Source organism: Cherax quadricarinatus, chromosome 53 (genome assembly GCF_038502225.1).
Source record: "Cherax quadricarinatus isolate ZL_2023a chromosome 53, ASM3850222v1, whole genome shotgun sequence".
NCBI classification, from domain to species: Eukaryota; Metazoa; Arthropoda; class Malacostraca; order Decapoda; family Parastacidae; genus Cherax; species Cherax quadricarinatus.
This window is the reverse complement of record NC_091344.1, coordinates 6,673,278-6,695,129: the sequence shown is the minus strand read 5'-3', so window position 1 is coordinate 6,695,129 and position 21,852 is coordinate 6,673,278. Positions and strand designations below refer to the sequence as shown.

General features: G+C 41.9%; 1 protein-coding gene across 1 annotated transcript in view; it reads right to left on the bottom strand.

Annotated features, from left to right (window-relative positions):
* Positions 1–21,852, bottom strand: part of LOC128692285 (uncharacterized) — a 92,563-nt gene that overhangs the window by 55,029 nt on the left and 15,682 nt on the right. Inside the window, 2 exon segments of the mRNA XM_070096282.1 lie at positions 18,414–18,689; positions 18,691–20,717. Coding sequence (XP_069952383.1) covers positions 18,414–18,689; positions 18,691–20,670 — 2,256 coding nt within the window. The 5' untranslated portion in view covers positions 20,671–20,717.

The window sequence follows — 21,852 nt, the reverse complement described above, 5'->3', positions numbered from 1 at the left end:
AGGTTTACACAACTGAGGATATTAAAGTGATCCTTCCAAAACTCTTTTAGAGTCAATCCAGTGTCTGTGGTCACTTCAAAGCACTTTTGAAACAGAGCTTTTGTGTACAGTTTCTTGAAGTTGGAAATGACCTGCTGGTCCATGGGCTGCAGGAGAGGAGTGGTATTAGGAGGCAAAAACTTCACCTTAATGAAGCTCATGTCCCCATAAAGTCGCTCTGCCACGTCTGTAGGATGACCAGGGGCATTGTCTAACACCAGGAGGCACTTAAGGTCTAATTTCTTTTCAGTTAGGTAATCTTTCACATTGGGGGCAAATGCATGGTGTAACCAGTTATAGAAAAATTCCCTAGTGACCCATGCCTTACTGTTTGCCCTCCACAGCACACACAAATTATCCTTGAGGACATTCTTTTGCCTGAACGCTCTGGGAGTTTCAGAGTGATACACTAATAAAGGCTTAACTTTGCAATCACCACTAGCATTGGCACACATCAACAAAGTAAGCCTGTCTTTCATAGGCTTATGTCCTGGGAGTGCCTTTTCCTCCTGAGTAATGTAGGTCCTGCTTGGCATTTTCTTCCAGAACAGGCCTGTTTCATCACAATTAAACACTTGTTCAGGTTCCAGTCCTTCAGTTTCTATGTACTCCTTGAACTCATGCATATATTTTTCAGCCGCTTTGTGGTCCGAACTGGCAGCCTCACCATGCCGTTTCACACTATGGATGCCACTACGCTTCTTAAATCTCTCAAACCAACCTTTGCTGGCCTTAAATTCACTCACATCATCACTAGTTGCAGGCATTTTTTTAATTAAATCGTCATGCAACTTCCTAGCCTTTTCACATATGATCGCTTGAGAGACGCTATCTCCTGCTAGCTGTTTTTCATTTATCCACACCAATAAGAGTCTCTCAACATCTTCCATCACTTGCGATCTTTGTTTCGAAAACACAGTTAAACCTTTGGCAAGAACAGCTTCCTTGATTGCTGTTTTCTTGCCCACAATAGAAGCGATGGTTGATTTTGGTTTCTTGTACAACCTGACCAGGTCGGTGATACGTACTCCACTTTCATACTTATCAATGATCTCTTTCTTCATTTCAATGGGTATTCTTACCCTTTGAGGTGTAGGGTTGGCACTAGAAGCTTTCTTGGGGCCCATGGTCACTTATTTTCCACAAACAGCACCGAAAACACTGTAATAATACGAAATATTCCGAGTGTATGCTTGAATGCTACCGCGGAGGCTAGCTGGTAAACAATGGGACGGGCGGCACATGTGAGGCTGGATGAGGGCCCACATTGGACGCGTCTCGGACGAAGGTCGCTGAGCGGGTTTTTGTCCACTATGCGGGGCAAAATTTTAGCGAACAAAGCGTTCGCTATGCGGATTGTTCGCTATGCAAGGCGTTCGCTATGCGGGGGTCCACTGTATATTAAGTTTAGGCTGCCAGTAATGCCAAGGCATGACAGTGGCTCTCTTTGCACTACAAATCATTGTAAACCCTTCACTGTAAACTACCTATGTAAATATACTTCATAAAATATGTCAACCACATTGTAAACTTGCAAGGTAATAAAGGAATCTGAATTTAAATTTTAGAAGACATTCCCTGTACCAAGAAACCATGCTGTTACTGTGTCAGACAAGTATCATGTTACATTATACAAAACTAACAAGCTGATAAATAAGATGCATGTGCAACACTTTGGTATTAGTCTACCTGTGATGCCATCTCCAGCTACTGCACCTCCAGTATACGAGGTTCCATCCTCATTCTTATGGTTTAGGCTAAGAGGCTGAACACCTTATATCAAGGATGATAGATTTAACATTATTCCACTATCACCAGCATTAAAATTACCTCTGCATTCAACTGATGTAACCTACTGCACTGGAGAAATGTTATAGCAATAAAGATACCCAAGTGTTGCAAATGTATCTTATTCATTAACTCCTCTGTGTAGTATTCCATAATGTGATCTTTAGGGATTGTTTTAGCTAAGAGTTCATAGTTGTATCAAGTGTTCTGTATATGTAACATGCACAGGAGTATATACGGATGCACTGTACATTAAATATTTTTGTCTTTGAATTGTTTAGGGACGAGGTAGGTGCTGTCAGGAATCAGACTGAGTGATTGCTTTAATGAAAGATTTTTGGTGGGTTATAACTGGTTTTAGATGATCAGCTGTTGTAGATCCTTATACACATACATCATACATGAGGTAAGGGTAGTTTGGATTGTATAAAGTAGTGTTGTGGTATATAGCATACTCTGGAAAAAATGCTCACAGATTTTAAAGTTTCTTACTTATGCTTTGGTGATGCTTGCTACTTTTAAGTTTGCTATCAAAGTGAATACCCAAAAATTTTCTCTCATGCTGTCTTTCCATGTGTGTATTATTTTTATGATGTTCAGTGGCATATTTTTAACATTATTGCTAAAGATTAAATAGTAGGTATTATCATTAATTTGTCGCCATCCAAGCTGATACCTTTTCTAGTGCCATAAGTTCCCTAAACCTGCATTTATTGTTGATTGGGGCACTTCATTTCATGCACTTCTGATATAGAGATTATTGCCTCTGCAATGTTAAATTTATGCCAGAACTCTGGCACTGCAATGTTTGGGTTGGTGGCATCCTTTGCTGAGGAGTTTCTGCACCACCTTGCATGTGTAGCTGCAACTCAATGTACTAATAACTCCTTGATCCAGTGGATGTATCAAAGATGTCACATTTGGTGGTGAAAATACAGCCTGCCCATGTGGGTCTAAATTGTGCAAGTACGTACTCAATTGAGATGACTATGGGAATTACCGAGTAAGAGGAGAATCTTAATTGCAAGGTTCTCTCTAAGCATGTAAAAGCTGACTGACAGAAGAAAATAATGCTTCAATCAGGAAATAAACAAGGCCTCACTCCTTCATGCTGTCTGGTAAAGCCTCTAAATAACAAGCAAAGTGCTTCTGTCTTTACCTTTTAAAGTGCTGGCAGCCTTGGAGTGATATATAAGTACAGGCTTACAACCAAGATCACCTGATGCATTAGCACAGAGAAGCAAGCTGAAACAATCCTTTGTTACCTTGAATCAAGGTGCACTTGTCTTTTACTGGATGATGCAAGCTGTAGATGGCATTTTCCAATATATATACCTGTCTCATCAGCATTAAGCACTTGCTCTGACTCAGCCACACACACAGGAGCTGTGACTTACCCCTGCAACCACACACAGGCAAACAGGAGCTTGGACTCTACCCCTGCAATCTCAACTAGGCGAGTACACACACACACACACACACACACACACACACACACACACACACACACACACACACACACACACACACACACACACACACACACATGCAAGAAGGCTTTCGACACAGTTCCTCACAAGAGGTTACTGCAAAAGCTAGAGGACCAGGCACACATAACAGGAAAGGCACTGCAATGGATCAGAGAATATCTGACAGGGAGGCAACAACGAGTCATGGTACGCGACGAGGTGTCAGAGTGGGCGCCTGTGACAAGCGGGGTTCCACAGGGGTCAGTCCTAGGACCTGTGCTGTTCTTGGTATACGTGAACGTCATAACGGAAGGGATAGACTCAGAAGTGTCCTTGTTTGCAGACGATGTGAAGTTAATGAGAAGAATCGAATCGGACGAGGATCAGGCAGGACTACAAAGAGATCTGGACAGGCTACAAGCCTGGTCCAGCAACTGGCTCCTTGAATTTAACCCTGCCAAATGCAAAGTCATGAAGATTGGGGAAGGGCAAAGAAGACCGCAGACACAATATAGTTTAGATGGCCAAAGACTGCAAACCTCACTCAAGGAAAAAGATCTGGGGGTGAGTATAACACCGAGCATATCTCCTGAGGCGCACATCAATCAGATAACTGCTGCAGCATACGGGCGCCTGGCAAACCTACGGATAGCGTTCCGATACCTCAGTAAGGATTCGTTTAAGACTCTGTACACCATCTACGTCAGGCCCATACTGGAGTATGCAGCACCAGTTTGGAATCCACACCTAGTCAAGCACGTCAAGAAATTAGAGAAAGTGCAAAGGTTTGCAACAAGACTAGTCCCAGAGCTATGGGGATTGTCCTATGAAGAAAGGTTGAGGGAAATCGGCCTGACGACACTGGAGGCCAGGAGGGTCACGGGAGACATGATAACGGCATATAAAATACTGCGCGGAATAGACGAGGTGGACAAAGACGGGATGTTCCAGAGATGGGACACAGACACAAGAGGTCACAATTGGAAGTTGAAGACTCAGATGAATCAAAGGGATGTTAGGAAGTATTTCTTCAGTCATAGAGTAGTCAGGCCATGGAATAGCCTAGAAAGTGATGTGGTGGAGGCAGGAACCATACATAGTTTTAAGGCGAGGTATGATAGAGCTCATGGGGCAGGGAGAGAGAGGACCTAGTAGCAATCAGCGAAGAGGCGGGGCCAGGAGCTGTGACTCGACCCCTGCAACCACAAATAGGTGAGTACAAATAGGTGAGTACACACACACACACACATCAGGAGGAAGACAACAGTCAAAGACCAGGTGATCAGATTAAGGCCAGAAGGTGGAGAACTCACAAGAAATGATCAGGAGGTATGTGAGGAGCTGAACAGGAGATTTAAGGAAGTTTTTACAGTAGAGACAGAAAGGGCTGTGGGAAGACAGCACAGAAGGGAACATCAAGAGGGAATATACCAACAAGTGTTGGATGACATACGAACAACTGAGGAGGAGGTGAAGAAGCTCTTAAGTGACCTTGACACCTCAAAGGCGATGGGACCGGACAACATCTCCCCATGGGTCCTTAGAGAAGGAGCAGAGATGCTGTGTGTGCCTCTAACCACAATCTTCAACACATCCCTTGAAACTGGGCAACTACCTGAGAAATGGAAGACAGCTAATGTAGTCCCCATATTTAAGAAAGGAAACAGAAACGAGGCACTAAACTACAGACCTGTGTCTCTGACATGTATTGTGTGCAAAGTCATGGAGAAGATTATCAGGAGGAGAGTGGTCGAACACCTGGAAAGGAACAAGATTATAAATGAAAACCAGCATGGGTTCATGGAAGGCAAATCTTGTATCACAAACCTCCTGGAGTTTTATGACAAGGTAACAGAAGTAAGACACGAGAGAGAGGGTTGGGTAGATTGCTTTTTCCTAGACTGCAGGAAGGCCTTTGACACAGTTCCCCACAAGAGATTAGTACAGAAGCTGGAGGATCAGGCACACGTAAAAGGAAGGGCACTGCAATGGATAAGGGAATACCTGACAGGGAGGCAGCAACGAGTCATGGTACGTGAAGAGGTATCACAGTGGGCGCCTGTTACGAGCGGGATCCCACAGGGGTCAGTTCTAGGACCAGTGCTATTTTTGATATATGTGAACGACATGATGGAAGGAATAGACTCTGAAGTGTCCCTGTTCGCAGATGACGTGAAGTTGATGAGAAGAATTAAATCGGACGAGGATGAGGCAGGACTGCAAAGAGACCTGGAGAGGCTGGACATGTGGTCCAGTAACTGGCTTCTCGAATTCAATCCAGCCAAATGCAAAGTCACGAAGATTGGGGAGGGGCAAAGAAGACCGCAGACAGAGTACAGGCTAGGTGGACAAAGACTACAGACCTCACTCAGGGAGAAAGACCTTGGGGTGACCATAACACCGAGCACATCACCGGAGGCACACATCAACCAAATAACCGCTGCAGCATACGGGCACCTGGCAAACCTAAGAATAGCGTTCCGATACCTTAATAAGGAATCGTTCAAGACACTGTACACTGTGTATGTTAGGCCCATACTGGAGTATGCAGCACCCGTCTGGAACCCACACCTGGTCAAGCACGTCAAGAAGTTAGAGAAAGTACAAAGGTTTGCAACAAGGCTAGTCTCAGAGCTCAAGGGAATGTCGTACGAGGAAAGGTTAAGGGAAATCGGACTGACGACACTGGAGGACAGAAGGGTCAGGGGAGACATGATAACGACATACAAGATACTGCGGGGAATAGACAAAGTGGACAGAGATAGGATGTTCCAGAGAGGGGACACAGGGACAAGGGGTCACAACTGGAAGCTGAAGACTCAGACAAGTCACAGGGACATTAGGAAGTATTTCTTCAGTCATAGAGTTGTCAGCAAGTGGAATAGCCTAGCAAGTGAAGTAGTGGAGGCAGGAACCATACATAGTTTTAAGAAGAGGTATGACAAAGCTCAGGAAGCAGAGAGAGAGAGGATCCAGTAGCGATCAGTGAAGAGGCGGGGCCAGGAGCTGAGTCTCGACCCCTGCAACCACAATTAGGTGAGTACAATTAGGTGAGGTGAGTACACACACACACACACACACACACACACACACACACACACACACACACACACACACACACACACCAACAAGTGTTGGACGACATACATACAGATGAGGAGGAGGTGAAGAAACTGCTAAGGGACATCGATACCTCAAAGGCAATGGGACCGGACAACATCTCTCCATGGGTCCTTAGAGAGGGAGCAGATATGTTGTGCGTACCACTTACCACAATCTTCAACACATCCCTGGAAACTGGGCAACTACCTGAGGTATGGAAGACGGCAAATGTAGTTCCCATTTTCAAAAAAGGAGACAGAAAAGAGGCACTAAACTATAGACCTGTGTCATTGACGTGTATAGTATGCAAAATTATGGAGAAGATTATCAGGAGGAGAGTGGTGGAGCACCTGGAACGGAACAGGAGTATAAATGCCAACCAGCACGGATTCACGGAAGGCAAATCCTGTGTCACAAACCTTCTGGAGTTTTATGATAAAATAACAGAAGTAAGACAAGAGAGAGAGGGGTGGGTTGATTGCATCTTCTTGGACTGCAAGAAGGCCTTTGACACAGTTCCTCACAAGAGGGCATAAACAAGGGAGACATTAATAAAGTACTGAGGGTGTCGAACCAGGTAAGAACCAGGAATAATGGATTTAAGTTGGATAAATTTAGATTTAGAAAGGACATAGGTAAGTACTGGTTTTCTAACAGAGTTGTAGATGCGTGGAACAGTCTTCCCAGTGGGGTGATAGAGGCTAGGACCTTGGGTAGCTTTAAGAAGAGACTGGACAAATATATGAGTGGGAGGGGCTGGGTTTGATTGGTGTTGGGGGGTGCGGGAGTTGTTTCTTGAGTAGCTTTAGGTAGATGTCGTTTTGATAAGGACCTGCCTCGTATGGGCCAGTAGGCCTTCTGCAGTGTTCCACCATTCTTATGTTCTTCTTATGTTCTTAAGAGATTAGTGCAGAAGCTAGAGCATCAGGCGCATATAACAGGAAGGGCACTGCAATGGATCAGAGAATACCTGACAGGGAGGCAACAACGAGTCATGGTACGTAATGATGTATCACAGTGGGCACCTGTGACGAGCGGGGTCCCACAGGGGTCGGTCCTAGGACCAGTGCTATTTTTGGTATATGTGAACGACATGACGGAAGGGTTAGACTCAGAAGTGTCCCTGTTTGCAGACGATGTGAAGTTAATGAGGAGAATTAAATCTGATGAGGACCAGGCAGGACTTCAAAGAGACCTGGACAGACTGGACACCTGGTCCAGCAAATGGCTTCTCGAATTTAATCCTGCCAAATGCAAAGTCATGAAGATAGGGGAAGGGCACAGAAGACCACAGACAGAGTATAGGCTAGGTGGCCAAAGACTGCAAACCTCACTCAAGGAGAAAGATCTTGGGGTGAGTATAACACCGAGCATGTCTCCGGAAGCACACATCAATCAGATAACTGCTGCAGCATATGGGCGCCTGGCAAACCTGAGAACAGCATTCCGACACCTTAGTAAGGAATCATTCAAGACACTGTACACCGTGTATGTCAGGCCCATACTGGAGTATGCAGCACCTGTTTGGAACCCGCACTTGATAAAGCACGTCAAGAAACTAGAGAAAGTACAAAGGTTTGCAACAAGGTTAGTTCCAGAGCTAAGGGGAATGTCCTATGAAGAAAGATTAAGGGAAATCGGCCTGACGACACTGGAGGACAGGAGGGTCAGGGGAGACATGATAACGACATATAAAATACTGCGTGGAATAGACAAGGTGGACAAAGACAGGATGTTCCAGGGAGGGGACACAGAAACAAGAGGCCACAATTGGAAGTTGAAGACACAAATGAGTCAGAGAGATAGTAGGAAGTATTTCTTCAGTCATAGAGTTGTAAGGCAGTGGAATAGCCTAGAAAATGACGTAGTGGAGGCAGGAACCATACACAGTTTTAAGACGAGGTTTGATAAAGCTCATGGAGCGGGGAGAGAGAGGGTCTAGTAGCAACCGGTGAAGAGGCGGTGCCAGGAGCTAGGACTCGACCCCTGCAACCACAAATAGGTGAGTACAACACATGAAAATAGGGAGATTAGTCGCAGAGCCAGGAACGAGTATGCACAGGTAAGGAGGGAGGCCCAGCAACAGTATGAAAATAACATAGCATCGAAAGCCAAGACTGACCCGAAACTGTTGTATAGCCACATCAGGAGGAAGACAACAGTCAAAGACCAGGTGATCAGACTGAGGACAGAAGGTGGAGAACTCACAAGAAATGATCAGGAGGTATGTGAGGAGCTAAACAGGAGATTTAAGGAAGTTTTTACAGTAGGGACAGGAAGGGCTCTGGGAAGACAGCACAGAAGGGAACATCAAGAGGGAATATACCAACAAGTGTTGGATGACATATGAACAACTGAGGAGGAGGTGCAGAAGCTGCTAAGTGACCTTGATACCTCAAAGGCGATGGGACCGGACAACATCTCCCTGTGGGTCCTTAGAGGAGCAGAGATGCTGTGCATGCCCCTAACCACAATCTTCAACACATCCCTTGAAACTGGGCAACTACCTGAGATATGTAGTCCCCATATTTAAGAAAGGAGACAGAAACGAGGCACTAAACTACAGACCTGTGTCTCTGACATGTATAGTATGCAAAGTCATGGAGAAGATTATCAGGAGGAGAGTGGTGGAACACCTGGAACGGAACAAGATTATAAATGAAAACCAGCATGGATTCATGGAAGGCAAATCCTGTGTCACAAACCTTCTGGAGTTTTATGACAAGGTAACAGAAGTAAGACACGAAATAGAGGGGTGGGTTGATTGCATTTTCCTGCACTGCAGGAAGGTATTTGACACAGTTTCTCACAAGAGATTAGTGCAGAAGCTGGAGGATCAGGCGCATATAACAGGGAGGGCACTGAAATGGATCAGGGAGGCAACAACGAGTCATGGCACATGAAGAGGTATCACAGTGGGTGCCTGTGACGAGCGGGGTCCCACAGGGGTCAGTTCTAGGACCAGTGCTATTTTTGATATATGCGAACGACACGATGGAAGGAATAGATTCTGAAGTGTCCCTATTCGCAGATGATGTGAAGCTGATGAGAATTAAATTGGATGAGGATGAGGCAGGACTGCAAAGAGACCTGGACAGGCTGGACACATGGCCCAGAAACTGGCTTCTCGAATTCAACCCTGCCAAATGCAAAGTCATGAATATTGGGGAGGGGCAAAGAAGACTGCAGACAGAGTATAGGCTAGGTGGACAAAGACTACAGACCTCACTCAGGGAGAAAGATCTTGGGGTGACCATAACACCAATCACATCACCGAAGGCACACATCAACCAAATAGCTGCTGCAGCATACGGGCACCTGGCAAACCTGAGAATAGCATTCCAATACCTTAATAAGGAATCGTTCAAGACACTGTACACTGTGTATGTTAGGCCCATACTGGAGTATGCAGCACCAGTCTTGAACCCACATCTGGTCAAGCACGTCAAGAAGTTAGAGAAAGTACAAAGGTTTGCAATAAGACTAGTTCCAGAGCTCAGGGGAATGTCATACGAGGAAAGGTTGAAGGAAATCGGACTGACGACACTGGAGGACAGAAGGGTCAGGGGAGACATGATAATGACATACAAGATACTGCGGGGAATAGACAAGGTGGACAGAGACAAGATGTTCCAGAGAGGGGACACAGAAACAAAGGGTCACAATTGGAAGCTGAAGACTCAGACGAATCACAGGGACTTTAGGAAGTATTTCTTCAGTCATAGAGTCGTCAGGAAGTGGAATAGCCTAGCAAGTGAAGTAGTGGAGACAGGAACCATACATAGTTTTAAAGAGGTATGACAAAGCTCAGGAAGCAGAGAGGGAGAGGACCTAGTAGCGATCAGTGAAGAGGTGGGGCCAGGAGCTAGTCTTGACCCCTGCAACCTCAATTAGGTGAGGTGAGTACACACATACACACACACACACACGTACACACACACACACGTACACACACACGCGTACACACACACACGTACACACACACACACGTACACACACACGTACACACACACACGTACACACACACATGTACACACACACACACGTACACACACACACACGTACACACACACACACGTACACACACATACGTACACACACATACACACACGTACACACACACGTACACGTACACGCGCACACACACACTCTGTATACCATTTACGTCAGGCCCATACTGGAGTATGCAGCACCAGTTTGGAATCCACACCTAGTCAAGCACGTCAAGAAATTAGAGAAAGTGCAAAGGTTTGCAACAAGACTAGTCCCAGAGCTACAGGGATTGTCCTATGAAGAAAGGTTGAGGGAAATCAGCCTGACGACACTGGAGGCCAGGAGGGTCAGGGGAGACATGATAACGACATATAAAAACTGCGCAGAATAGACGAGGTGGACAAAGACGGGATGTTCCAGAGATGGGACACAGACACAAGAGGTCACAATTGGAAGTTGAAGACTCAGATGAATCAAAGGGATGTTAGGAAGTATTTCTTCAGTCATAGAGTAGTCAAGCCGTGGAATAGCCTAGAAAGTGAAGTAGTGGAGGCGGGAACCATACATAGTTTTAAGGCGAGGTATGATAGAGCTCATGGAGCAGGGAGAGAGAGGACCTAGTAGCAATCAGTGAAGAGGCAGGGCCAGGAGCTATGACTCGACCCCTGCAACCACAAATAGGTGAGTACAAATAGGTGAGTACACACACACACAGAGGAAAAGTGGTGGAGCACCTAGAAAGGAATGGGTTTACACATTACAACAAGCATGGCTTCAGGGATGGAAAATCCTGTGTTGCAAACCAACTGGAATTCTATGACAAGGTAACAGAATTAAGATAGGAGAGAGAGGGATGGGTGCATTACATTTTCTTGTACTGTAAGAAGAATTTTGACACAGTAACACACAAGAACAGGCAGGAATAACATGAAAAGCACTGCCTGGATCAGAGAATACCTGACAGGAAGGAAACAAGTGATGGTACTTCAGGAGGTGTTGGAATGGATGCACATGTCGAGTCGGGTTCCACAAAGGTCAGTCCTAGGGCTGGTGCTGTTTCTTGAATACATAAATGACATGACAGAACAATCTATAATGACACGACTGGACAATCAATAATGACATGGCAGGACAATCAATTCTAATATCAATCCTGCCCTGAATCTCTTTCAGGGCCTGCTTGAAGACAGTCAGGGGTCTATTGGTAATCCCCCTGATGTATGCTGGGAGGCAGTTGAACAGTCTTGGGCCCCTGACACTTACTGAGTTGTGTCTTATCGTGCTTTTGTAGGGAGTGATTTTCATGTGCAAGTTTGGTACTAATCCCTCTAAGATTTTCCAGGTGTATATAATCATGTATCTCTCCCTCCTGCATTCTAGGGAGTACAGGTTTAGGAACTTCAAGTGTTCCCAGTCAATGAGGTGGTTTATCGCAGTTATGTGTGCCGTGAAAGTTCTCTGTATGTTTTCTAGGTCAGCAATTTCACCTGCCTTGAAGGTGTTCTTAATGTGCAGCAATATTCCAGCCTAGATAGAATAAGTGACTTGAAGAGTGTCATCAAGGGCTTGGCATCCCTGGTTTTGAAGGCTCTCATTATCCATCCTGTCATTTTTCTAGCAAATGTGATTGATACAATGTTATGGTCCTTGAAGGTGAGATCCTCTGACATGATCACCCCCAGGTCTTTGACATCAGTTTTTTGCTCTACTGTGTGGTTGGAATTTGTTTTATATTCCAATGAAGTTTTAATTTCCTCATGTTTTCTATAGCGGAGTAATTAAAATTTCTCATCATTGAACTTCATATTGTTTTCTGCAGCCCATTTAAAGATTTGGTTGATGTCCGCCTGGAGTCTTCAATGGAGGACACTGTCATGCAAATTTGGGATGAGGAACAAGATGGGGGAGAGCACTGTGCCTTGTGGAACAGAGCTTTTCGCCTTAGCCTCCTCAGACTTTACTCTGTTGACTACTACTCTTAGTGTTCTATTTGTAAGGAAATTATAGATCCATCTACCGACTTTTCCTGTTATTCCATTATCATGCATTATGTGCACTATTACACCATGGTCACATTTGTCAAAGGCTTTTGCAAAGTCTGTGTATATTACATCTGCATTCTGTTTGTCTTCTAGAGCATCCAGAGCCTTGTCATAGTGGTCCAGTAGTTGGGACAGACAGGAGCAACCTGCTCTAAACCCATGCTGCCCTGGGTTGTGTAACTGATGGGAATCTAGGTGGGTGGTGATCTTGCTTCTTAGAACCCTTCAAGATTTTTATGATATGGGATGTTAGAGCTATTGGTCTGTAGTTCTTTGCTATTGCTTTACTGCCCCGTTTGTGGACTGGGGCTATGTCTGTTGTTTTTAGCAACTGTGGGATGACCCCCGTGTCCATGCTCCCTCTCCACAGGATGTTAAAAGTAGTACATGATAGGGGGTTCTTGCATTTCTTGATGAACACAAAGTTCCACGAGTCTGGTCCTGGGGTAGAGTGCATGGGCATGTCATTTATCGCCTTTTCGAAGTCATTTGGCATCAGAATATCAGATAAGTGTGTGTCTACCAAATTCTGCCTCTCTCTCATAAAAAATTCATTTAGGTCTTCGACTCTCAGTCTGGTTAGTGGCTCACTAAAAACCGAGTCATATTGGGATTTGAGTAGCTCTCTCATTTCCTTGCTGTCATCTGTGTAGGATTCATCCTGTTTAACTAGGGGCACAATACTGAATGTTGTTCTAGACTTTGATATGGCAGAAGAAACTAAATACTCTGGGTTTCTTTCAATTTCATTTATGGCTTTCAGTTCTTCTCGTGTTTCTTGACTTTTGCAAGATTCTCCCTATGTATTGCAGATATATTGGCCTCTTGTAGCCGCTCTGTTATTCTTTGCCTTTGCCTGTATAGGGAGTGCCTTTCTCTTTCTAGTTTACATCTTCTCTTCCTTTTCCTTAAGGGAATATGCCCTGAGCATACCTCAAGTGCCACAGAGTTAATCTGTGTTGCTTAGTCTATCTTCCCAGTTTATATCATTTAGGACTTGGTTTATTGGTCCCACCTTATGTGTTTGTTATTGAAGTTGAATTTGGTGAAGGCTCCCTTGTGACTGATCATATTTTGTCGGTCTAGGGCTCCCTGCATACATGTCTGGACCTCTATTATGTTGTGATCTGATGACATTTCGTATCAGATCATCATTGTTAGTGAAGATGAGGTCCAGCATATTCTCCAATCTTGTAGGCTCTATTATTTGCTGGTTTAAGGTGAATTTGGTGCAGATTTAAAAGCTCGTGTGTGTGCGAGTTTTTATCTGAGCTGCCTCCTGGTGTTATTTCTGCTACCACATTATTTGCTATATTCCTCCATGTTTGGTCCCTTAGGTTGAAATCCCCCAGGAGCAAGATGTTGGGGGCAGGAGCTGGAAGATATTCCAGACAGTGGTCAATTTTCAAGAGCCATTCCTGGAATTGTTGGGACGTTGCATCTAGAGGCTTGTATACAACCACAATGACCAGGTTTTGGTTCTTGATCTTTACTGCTAAAACTTCAACTACATACATCATTTGAGGCATTTAGTAGTTCTGAGCATATAAGTGACTCTGTGATACACAGGCCAACCCCTTACTTTTGCCTGTTCACTCTGTCACATCTGTATAGGTTATAACCTGGGATCCATATTTCGTTGTCCAAGTGATCCTTTATGTGGGCTTCTGTGAAATCCACCAACATTGCATTTGACTCCATAAGCAGTCCACGGAGGAAAGGTATTTTGTTATTCATTGCTGGCTTTTGACCCTGTATATTTGCAAAGATGAATGTCGCTGGATTGGTGATATGGGATGGGGGGGTCTTTTTTTCCAGGCACTAATATCTGTTGTTTTGGAGTGCCATTGACTGTGATTCCACTCCAGGAATGATTGGAGTTGGCATACAGTTTCTGTCATTTCTTGCTACCTTTCTGGTGCTAAAAAACCTCTCTCTGGAGTGGCTGTGGCTATCCAGGTTTTCCCATGGCCTGGATGTTCTGTATCTTCTTGTACCCTTTAGGTGGTGTGCCTGGCAATATAAGTTATAGCACTGTCTTACCTGAACTGAAGAGTGACTCATTTCAGGGTGAAAAAGCTTACAGGAAGGGAGGTTGCATTTTTCTGTTGTCATATGGGCACGGCATTTTCTGGGGTGGTCAAAGTTGCACGTCCCTTCTGTTTTTCCAGATATTCCATGCCTGCAGATACCAAGTGCATAGTATTTGCATAGTCTTAGCAATAGGCACCAGTATGTATACACATATGAAGTTAACTCCACTACCCAGCCTGTAGCTGTCGGAGTGGCCCACTCATCTTTCTGATCTAAACCAATGATCACCTCAATGCATCCCAACTCCTTAAACCTGGCTATACTTAGAGACATTGCAAACTTCGAGCTACAAAAAAAAATATCTGCTTGGATGACGACCAACAAACTCACTTTCAATATAAACAAAACCTAATTCATGCTGTTTGGAAATAGAGCCTTAAATATCCAACTTAACATATCAATACATGGTTCCCCCATTTTTAGGTCTTCACATTAACTATAATCTTAAATTTCATTCCCACATCCAGCATATATCCAAGATAATCTCCAAATCAGTAGGCATCCTTTCCCAGATACAGTACTATGTACCCCAAACGACACCCCTTATCCTATACCACTCTCTAATATATTCCTACCTCACCTATGGTATTTGTGCCTGGGGAATGACCACGATTAACTATCTTAAACCTTTAATAGTTACCAACAAAAAGCTGCTGTGCAGATGATCAACTCCTGTGCCAGACAACACACCTCACCACTTTTCAAAAGCTTGAACCTACCAAATATACAAAAGATACACTCATATTATTATGCCTACTATATGTACAGAGCATTAAACTCCAATATAAACCCTCCGCTTAAACTTCTCCTTGACAGCTACAATAGAACACAGTCAAAATACAAACCACAAAGCACTCATTGACATCCCTCATGTCAGTCTCACACTGGGCAAAAATGCAATGCACATAAAGGGCCCAAAGATCTGGAATTCACTACCTGCACTGGTAAAAGATCCCCTGATTGCACACAAGTTTAGGGCTATGCTTAAAAATCATCTCATCTTTCAATACTAAACAACACAGCTTCTAATCAGTATGAAGCAACTCCCAAATATTTTATGACCTCTAGTCTATTAAAACATCTGCTAATCCATAAAACAGTACTGCTTGAACCATTATTCGTAATACGTATTGTTATTTGTTATGTGCAACTTCAAGATTACATGGGGTTGGAGGAGAGTGGCAAGGATGTGGAAGAGTTGGTGGAGGACCACAGGGAGGAGCTAACCACTGAAGAGCTGCAAGAGCTTCATCTGCAACAGCAACAGACCACAGCTCAGGAAATTGCTTCAGAGGAGAAGGAAGAGAGATGGAAGAAGGTGCCTTCTTCAAAGATTAAGGACATTTGTGCAAAGTGGAGTGAGGTGCAAACATTTGTGGATGAATATCACCCTGACAAAGCTGTTGCAGGCTGTGTTGGCAACATGTACAATGACAATGTTGTGTCCCATTGTAGGGAAATTTTAAAGAAATGCCAGAAACAGAGCTCTCTGGAAAAATTTTTTGAGCAACAGGGGTTCAGTGACTTTCAAGCTGGTCCTAGTGGCATTAAAAAGCAAAGAAGGGAAGTAACCCCAGAAAAGGACTTGGTACCTGAAGCCTTTTATGGAAGAGGATTCCCCTTCCAAACAATAGTAACTCCTCCATCCTCTCCCCTCCTCCTGTCTTCCATACATCAACAAGTCTTCAATAAAGGTAAGTACGTATCATGTTATTATCGTTTATTCTTCATGTCTCATTGTTTTCTGTGTAGGTACAGTGGCATCCCGAGTTTCGTACAGTGTAAGTGCTTTTGTAAGTGTATTTTTGGGGGTCTGCAATGGACTAATCTAATCAAAATCGTTCGGTAATGGCACTCGAACAGCCTTCTGGAACGAATTATGGCTGAAACTCGGGGTACCACTGTAAATGTATATTTCATGTAAAAAAAAAATATTTTTTTTAATACTTTTGGGTGTCTGGAACAGATTAATTGGATTTACATTATTTCTTATGGGGAAAATGAATTGGGATATCGTCAAGTTCAGTTTTAGTCACACTCTGGAACGGATTAATTATGATAACCGGGGGTCCACTATATTATTCTTATAAACTTCCACATTTGACTACCTTGCATTAGTGTATCAAGATAAAATACAGATTTATTAAAAAGATAACCACTCTTATCATGTCTAGACTTAAGTAGTTTTTAAGAAGTATTAGGATTAGTCTGCATGATGGTGGCTTTCTTTGTACTTAACAAATCAAAACTATAATTACACACTGTACCCTTTACACAGAAATAAAATCTTTATCTTTTTATCTTTTATACTTGTAACAGAACTCATAGGCATAGACAAAAATCTCTGATATTCATCAAGTCCAACTCACCCCATGTCAAATGTCAATGTGCATAAAATGACCTAAAATCTGGAACTATTTGCCTGAAGATTCCAGTCTCTCTCTATCTGCAAGCCACTTCAAAGTTACTGTTAAAAAAACACCTCCTTACCTTAATGTGATCCTGACAACTTATTATACAGTACTGAACAAATCCTGAAACCCTGTCTTTCATCCAGTATTGCCCATGTTTTCGTTCTATCCTTTCTTCAACTCTTACTTCTAGAAAGGCATTTTTTGTATCAAATTAGGCTGCCTAAAATACCTTGCATAAAAAGAGGCTTTTTATAGTTTATGCATGTCATTTATCCTAATTGTATATTATACAATAATCCACATTACAGAAATAGTTTGTTTGATTTGTTTAGTGTTAGTCGTGACGGCTTAACAGCATTTACTCACTAGGCCTAGTAGTAATGCATATTTTAATTTTTCTAAAAATATGTCTGCCAAAATTAGGGTGTGGCTTATATGCCAGAAAAATAGTATTTCAGTAAAGTACACCTACCATCCGACTTACAACCTGCTTGACATACGACCACTCATACTAACGACCATACTGTTTACAGCTTAGCTTAAGTTATTTTGTACTTTTCTGTTCATGCATATGAATGTTTTCGTATGTTTTCATGCATGCAAATGTTTTGTATGCAAACAAACAACTGTTTGTGTTGTCAGACTTGCAACCATTTCAACTTACGACCGGTTGGTCAAAACCAAGCTCGGTCGTAAGTCGGATGGTAGGTGTATTTTATTATTACCAACATGTAAACATTGTATTACTGCATAATCAAATTAAGTGCTAAACCCTGAAGGGGTAGTGATGCTATAAACCAATGAAATACCCATAAGGTGAGCTGGAATAAGTGTAATGGGAAGACAAACCTTGAAGCATGTTAATATACTGACCAACAATATTGGCTCCCACATTGTTATTTTGTTTGCTGGCACTTTCCTGCCATATTTATCACCAGTGGCAGTTCCTATCATTGTTTCTGCATCTGAGACTCAACAGACCAGGTGTGACATCCTAACGTTGAGAAGTTATCACTTTCAAGGAAATTTTTGACAATAATTCAGCGACAGTTTTGTTTGTCCCTCCACCACAAGACAAATACAAACATAAAACAGAATGAAATAAAAAAATATTTTTGGGTCAGGTTGGCATTTATGCTCTTTTACTTGCCAGCACATCAGTTAAGCTTCTGACTGGACATTACTGTATAATACATTCAAATGTATGAAATATGTAAAGCAAGGTTCTGCCTCACTTGTAAACAAAACTGGTCACTCATGAACAATACCAGAGTTGTTTCACTTGAAGCAGCTCAAAAAAAAAAAACTGCCATTCTGATGCATTAAGGTTTAAATTTAACTGAGAACAGGTACAAGCCAGTGAGAACACAAGTGCATGTATCGTATCTGTTGTGTATGTACCAAGATAACTGATTTCACCAAGTCCCAGAAGGGACTTACAAAAAAAAAAATTACTTATACGTATTCCTTACCTTTTCTGTAAGTTTCTCCGACACTTTCTGAGCAATGAAGTTATTATTCTTTGTCTCTGCCACAATATTTAGGAACTGATAACTGCTCAGGCCACTGTTCTTCAAAAGCTGAAGGAGTTCTGACCCATAGTTATGGAGATGCATTTCATGGTCTTTTGACAAAATTCCAGCCATCATAATAAGCATGTTCTGGTATCGCTTGAAATCCAGATCACTGGTAGAGGAATGAAGATCCTCCAACACCCCCAGAATAGTTTTTTTGTTCTGACACATTATTTTTTTTTTTGGCAAATTCTAAAATAGATACCTGTACATCATGTGGTACACCATGTTCTGCAAGAACACTTTCCATGCTATTTAAAACTTCTTCAACATTTTGGTTGAGACAGATCTCATTAATTACTCCATGTGCAGAGAAGAACTCAAGCTTAGTCTTGTGTGGGGGTGCTAATATTGTCAAGTATCCATGTGTACCCCACTCTCTGTACACCTCCATGTAACATTCTAATATATCTGAAAGAGGCAGGTTTTTCTCACTACAAAAGCATTCAAATTTTTTTGTACATTCCTTAGGCATCTGCATGGCAACTCTAGATAGTGCAATTAGGCACTCTCTATACAAAATGCAAAGAAAGCCATCACATTGCTTTTTCCACTCATTTTTATTCCTTGCATCTTGACGTCGGAAAAGTCTATCAAGAAGGCGCCTCTGTCCAAAATCGTGAAATACCGAATAAAGTTCAGTAGCTGTTGTCACCATACTTATACTGTCAGAATCATTAACCCAGAGATATGTCAGTAAGGCTAGATTCAAAGGCAGCTTGAACTGTTCTCCCATTTTAGCATGAGACTTTTTCAGAAATTCTTTCAATTTGTGTATCTCAGTGTCAAGATTAAAGGATTTTTCAGCATAATTTTTATGCATAACCTGCATAAATTTAACAACAAACTCATTTTGTTTGTCTGGATGGATTCCCTGGATTCTGGTATGTATCCAAGGACTGGATTGAAGGCAGGATAGTAATTCCTCTACTTTCTCTGGTCTGGTTGTGCAAAGCAACTGAAGCTTGCCACCACTCTCTGGTATTCTCTTCCCTATAAGTTCAAATGCAAGCTTCTTTGAATTTTCATTCCACTCATCCACTCCATCCAACAGGACTAGTGACTTTTTATTCAAAACTGCACGTAACAGTTCATCATTTGACAGCACGACAGAAGACTGATCAAAGAGAACAAGGACAAGGTCAAGAAAAGTAGATATTGACTGATTTCTGCATTCAGAGTGAAGAATTAATTCATATTCATCCAAGCCTCGAACTGTATTAGGAATGTCTGGTAAGTTGGCCCATTCTGCCAGAATAAGTTTGATGAGTGTAGTTTTACCCATGCCTGCCTCACCTTCAACTATAATAACTGATGCTACTTGATCATCATTAGTTTTCAGCTCTAGCAAACCATCATGATCAATAGTTTTAGTTTCCTTGCTTTCATGTTGCTCCTCCACAACCTCCACCTTGGAGTATATGCTCTGAACCTTTAAAGATTCCACATGAGTGATAAAAGATGCTGGGTGAATTTTTGAAATTATTTTGTACTTTTCTTTAAGCCCTGCAGATGCTCTCTGAATATGATTTTCTTGCTGAACTATCAGGTCTTTCATTATCTGCCACTGACATTCATCTAATGTTAAAGGTGCATTTACAATCTCATCAATTTTTTTCTTCATTTCAAAAATTTTATTTTCCACTTCAGTCTTATCACATTTATAGTTTTTACCAGCCAGTCTGTAGGTTTTGTCTAAGAGAATATTTACATTGTTTGCAAATTCAATTAATTCAGGTTCATCTTTAATTTCTTGTATGTGAGAAATATTATTGCGATCATTCTTGATTTTAGTTATGAGCCACTCTAATTTTGTTTCATCTTTCGAAGACCAGACTTTACTTCCACATTTGGATAATCCTGGCAGTGGCAGTCCCAAACATCTACATAATAATGTAATATCAAAATCACTACCACTTGGATTGTCACAAATTTTCCCAAGTTGATCATTTGTAAACCATTTTATGAAATCACCTTCTTCCATTTTCCCTACATTAATAAAATAATCTTTCAAATTTTCTCCCACTTTTTTGGGACACGCAATGGAAAAAATATAAAATAGTGCATGACGCCCTTCAGAATTCACGATCTTGAATGCTTTAGTCTGTATAATATCAGGCAAGTTAATGCCACCTTCTTGTCTCTGCCTCGACATAACATCCAAAGGTGTCTGCAGCTTCACATCAGTTATGGGTCTGCCACCTGTTGTATGGAGAGATGAATACATTTCAGTTAAGTATACAACATGAAGCAAAGCATAACTACAATGAATAATACTGTGATGCATGTACACCCAATTGTTATACCCCTTTGTACAAACATATATCATGCTAAAATAAAATTATTATTATTATGAAGGTAATATGAGAAACGGTTGAGGTTTCTCATGAAAGGGTGATAATCACATCAGGGTGAAGAATAGTAAGAAATTTTATTCAAGAGATTTTTTAACGTTAACACTAATGAAATGGAACAATCATTAAAATTAATAAATTCAGTGCCTTAAAATATGAGAGGCACTTGCTAAGAAAGACAAACTTTTGAATCTGGTTTCTTATCCAGGAGGATCAAATATTACATATATTTTATACCAGAAATATACAAGCAGCATAACCCCTATCAGTCATTTTATACTATAAAAAATTATGTATATACTGTACTAAATATATATTAATGCTTAATTTCTTTCACATATTTGATGTTCATTAAAAAATGAATATAAAAATACCACACAGTTGACTGATATTTCCATTGATATAATTCTGTTACTAAAAATATGTGTTAGATAAGAAATTGAGTGATGTACAGAAGGCGCCTGATAAATGATAAACTTTATTTCTACAAAATATGATTTACAGTTGATTCAGAAATAGCTGACATTACTGACATACAGGTGGCTGTCCACATTCGCAAGGGTTAGGGGATCAAGAACCTCGCAAATGTTGAAAATTCGCGAATGATTGGTGCACAAATATATTGTAGGGAAATATAATAATAGCATTTACTTAGCCTAACAGTACTGCTTCCTTAACCTATTGAACCATGAACAATCATAAAACACATGAAAACATCGTAAAATACATACATGTATTGTATATAAATACCTGTTATGGTTTAATAACAAATAATGAACAAACAAAACACTCACCACTCATAAGGTTAGACAGACGAACTCTAAGACTTGTGATGATGATGACAATGATGATGGTAATGATAGTTAGCCATGCAGTTACTGATAACAGTTGAATGGAGGTGATTATATGGAGTGTAACTGCATGGCATGATGAGTCTAGTGTGTGGATTCTAACTCTTCACTGCCAGCGTCACTGCCGATAAT